Here is a 3,780-nt window from a genome sequence, read left to right as displayed (position 1 = left end):
TTCATAACTATTTAAGCTCTAAATGTAAAAAATTATTTCATCTAACACTTACAAAATAATTATACTGTTCCCCTTTTCAATTTACTTGGGCAATTAAAAAATTCCGACTTTGCGTAAAACGTAAAACATAGCATTATTTTAATTTTTGGTAGTTTGTAAAATTTGCGATAACTTTGGATTTTCTGTTAATCTTGAAATAAATTGTTCCAATTGCACTGAACACAAAACAGAAGATCAATATGATTGTAATCAGTAACACTCGATACCATGAATATTTTATATCGTCAAGTATTTCGTTTATCAACAGCAATAGTGGGTCATGGCAAATGTTATTGGCTATCAATGTCAATAACGAATAGAAAACTAAGTCGTTTAAATGTAAATATTTTTGATTTTTTAAGTATAACTTTATTGTATAATCTATAATCCACGTCCATAACGACCCTATAATCATCAAGTAATTAAATATCCTACTCTGCAAAAATCATCAAATATAATAAAAAAAAGTGTTATTTTTGTTATTTTATAAAAAGTTAAATATATACCTACTTATACCTTATCAATAAAGTAGGACAATATTAATCCAATAAATATTCCAGTAACTTTTATTAGTCTTGAAAACTCTATTGTAGATAATCGACTGGATGTCTCGAGAAGTATATTCCTTTTCTGTAATTATTGATTAATTTAATTATTATTTATTTAAATAAAAATAAATATACAGTATTTTGGCAAATTATTTAATTATTTTTTGTGTTTTGTACTTATTAAAATAAACAGAAAAATATACTTCTATAGAAAATGTTAATTGACCCTTTTTTCAACTTAATGATCTGTAATCTTTCCATGAAAATATAGTAATAAATTATTGAAACAAATATACCCCAGCGTAATTCTTCATTATTGATGAAAATTTAATTATGTTAGTCCTCTATATTATGTGATGAAAAAAAACAGCACATTAGCAAAAACTTTCGTCGTCGTTTATGAAAACTTGTAGTATTATCAAATGAAAAAAAAAATTTTATTATTATAAATCGTAAGAAAAGAATACTGTAGCCTTATGAAACGTAAAAAAAGAATATTGTCAAACTATTCTATGAATACGGTCAACAAGACTGAAGAGCGCGCCAGACGTTATATATATATATATATATATATATATATATATATATATATATATATATATATATATATATATATATATATATATATATATATATATATCGATTTATTTTCAAGAGCCATACAAGTAGATTCCTAATATGAATGCGCAAACGCAGAAATCGAAGAGACTTTGTGTTGATAAACAATTGAGTTACATGTAATGAATTATAAATCTATATGCAAGTGAGAAAGAAATTGTGGTTATTATATTAATAAAGCTAAAATTTCTTTAAAATCTACTATTCGCACAGAAATTATAATCTAAATATTCCTTTACACGTGATGTATAGATCTGCGTCACTTTGAAACTGCGAACGATTTTGCGCAAAAACAAATCATGTGGTACAGAATGTTTAAGTGATGATTTTTTGAATTCATCAAATAATTCAAATTTCTCACTAAAGTTGCATAAATATTTAATTAAATTTTCTTTTCATATTAGGTGGAAAAGATTTATTTTAATTCACAACGGATATATATTTGAACCTTTATTACGATTATAATTGTTCACAGAAGAAAAGGCATTTATTTCACGATTTATGAATGATCCAAGCTGTCTTCGCATAAATCTAACAAGCATTAAAAATTCTTTCACAACCCTCAATATTTGGTGCAAATGCGTGAGAACCATAGATGAGCAGGGTCGGTGGGTAATTTAGATTTCTACCATTGCATTATATGGGTCATCACTTTGGAACACTTCGATCGATATTTTTTAGAGGAAAAGAAATACAGCATGTGTGTAAGTGAAGTTGGAAAATGTAGGTTTCAACTGTCCTATAAATTTAAAAAGAGCGTAACGGTTTTACCCTTATAGAATAAATAAATAAATACTCAAATCAGCATGGAATGGAAACAGGTAACTTGCCTGCTGAATAATTAATAAAATCACACCTTTTTGATTAAAATTTATTGTCATTTTTAATTTTTTATAAAAAGATTACGTTCAATATAAAATATTTTTGATGTGAACAATAACGAAAAAAGAAAGAAAAAACAATAAAAATTATTGATTCTTTCACTACCGATGAACTGTGCATTTTTTAATAACATCGACATTATAATTCGTCTTTTGATTGACCCACGCGTCGAAAATTGCCTGGAACGTGAGGATGCATATATGCGTGTACTTTTCGTACTTTGGGTGGATGGTGTGGCATGCCTGAAAAAGCTAGTACTTGGCAAAAACTGATGAACGACAGTACCATAAGAAAAATTTCGATAGCTTTGAAGTATGATGAGTACTTGTGTCGATAAAATATTGTCTGACGGGCTATTGCAAAAATCCACATTACCACTTGCATACAAGTGTAATTTGTTGTAGAAGTCTGTTAAAAAATCACATCGAATATTAAATTTTATTCGTGTTGATACATCAAACTATTGTAAGCCACAGATATCAATAACTTGCCATGTTAATAAATTTCAATAATATTAATCCACTAATTATAATAGGTACCGTTTTGAATATATTAGAGTATCTAAATATATCTTTCAAGCGTATTCCAGAACGTTTAAATTCTTGTAACTGTAAGATAATATAAAGATTTATAGTAAAGCACAGAATAATTAATTTAGATTAGATAATACAAATAAAGAAAACAATAATTTGATAATTACTAATTTATTCCTTCAATTTTTCACGAAAGAATCAAAAAAGCTTTATTTGATAAAATAACGTGTCAAAGGCATTAGCGATTAAATCAGCTAAACATAAATACTGTAAAAAATTTTACAAATAAGAGTTTCTTGTCAAAGAAAAAAAATCTCTTTTAGTCAAATTGATGTGCTTTTGAGGTTAGAGTGAAAAATTTCTATGAAGATGGAGTATATTCTTGTAATCAAAATATTGATACACCAAATAGCGTATAAAATATATTTTTTAGACAACAATAATTTTGTATTATTTTTGTTACCAGTTATAAAATTTATTATTATTTGTAAAAATAGTATAGAATAATTAAATTCATCATTAACATTAAATATCTATAATTTTAAAATAGATTAATTCTTAATACTTAAATATCAATTGGTATTAATCACTTGTTGGTGTTATGATTTCCACTTACTAAGAATACAGATGGAGAAAGTATCATGCAAAGATATGTCCAATTAATATCCTCCATGCTTGATAAATCAACTACTATTTGTTAAAAGGAAAAGAAAAACTATCCACAACGATGATAAAAGCCCAAGTTTCGATGTTGCTTGTGGAAAACTAGGAAGCTGCAGAACTGAAAAGATGAATCTTCTGGAATGATTCTGCGCATTCAGCTCCAGAGAGGCTGGTTTATCGATTCATCTTGGAAGTGTGCTGGTATACAGACTCTACATAGCTTGCGCAAAGGTGCAAGGTGAGGGATGCTGACCGGGCTTGAGAGGGTATTCAATAAAGGGTCGATACATAATTTTATTAAATGTCTTTATATGAAATTGAGCAAAACAAATGGGGAATCAAACTAGCAATAGCAATTGGGAATATCTATAGATAACTGCAAATAGTTGTATAGTGATTGATAATTTATGTAATATTAATACGTAAACAGCGACATATCAAATTGTATAACTTTGGCGCTCAAATTTTACTGAAAGAAATCCATGAAGTTTCCATCA

General features: G+C 27.2%; 1 protein-coding gene across 1 annotated transcript; it reads right to left on the bottom strand.

The window, feature by feature from the left end:
- Positions 1 to 1,440: 1,440 nt before the first annotated feature.
- LOC131674139 (uncharacterized) lies at positions 1,441 to 3,401 on the bottom strand. Its single transcript, XM_058952663.1, has 3 exons — positions 3,237 to 3,401; positions 2,579 to 2,695; positions 1,441 to 2,495 (listed from the first exon to the last, which is right to left on the bottom strand). The coding sequence occupies exons 1-3, from the start codon at positions 3,291 to 3,293 to the stop codon at positions 2,226 to 2,228; spliced, it is 444 nt and encodes a 147-aa protein (XP_058808646.1). The 5' UTR covers positions 3,294 to 3,401; the 3' UTR covers positions 1,441 to 2,225.
- Between the last annotated feature and the right edge of the window lie 379 nt (positions 3,402 to 3,780).

The sequence above is a fragment of the Phymastichus coffea genome, unplaced genomic scaffold (genome assembly GCF_024137745.1).
Source record: "Phymastichus coffea isolate CEN01 unplaced genomic scaffold, Cenicafe_Pcof_1.1 PCOF00213, whole genome shotgun sequence".
Taxonomy (NCBI): Eukaryota; Metazoa; Arthropoda; class Insecta; order Hymenoptera; family Eulophidae; genus Phymastichus; species Phymastichus coffea.
This window is presented reverse-complemented; position numbering and strand designations above follow the sequence as displayed.

Coding starts and splice junctions, on each gene's coding strand:
- LOC131674139 (XM_058952663.1), bottom strand. CDS start 3,293: ATGGAGGATATTAATTGGACATATCTTTGCATGATACTTTCTCCATCT. Junction 2,696..3,236: donor TTTCTCCATCTGTATTCTTA/GTAAGTGGAAAT, acceptor ATTATCTTACAG/TTACAAGAATTTAAACGTTC. Junction 2,496..2,578: donor TATTGAAATTTATTAACATG/GCAAGTTATTGA, acceptor ATTTTTTAACAG/ACTTCTACAACAAATTACAC.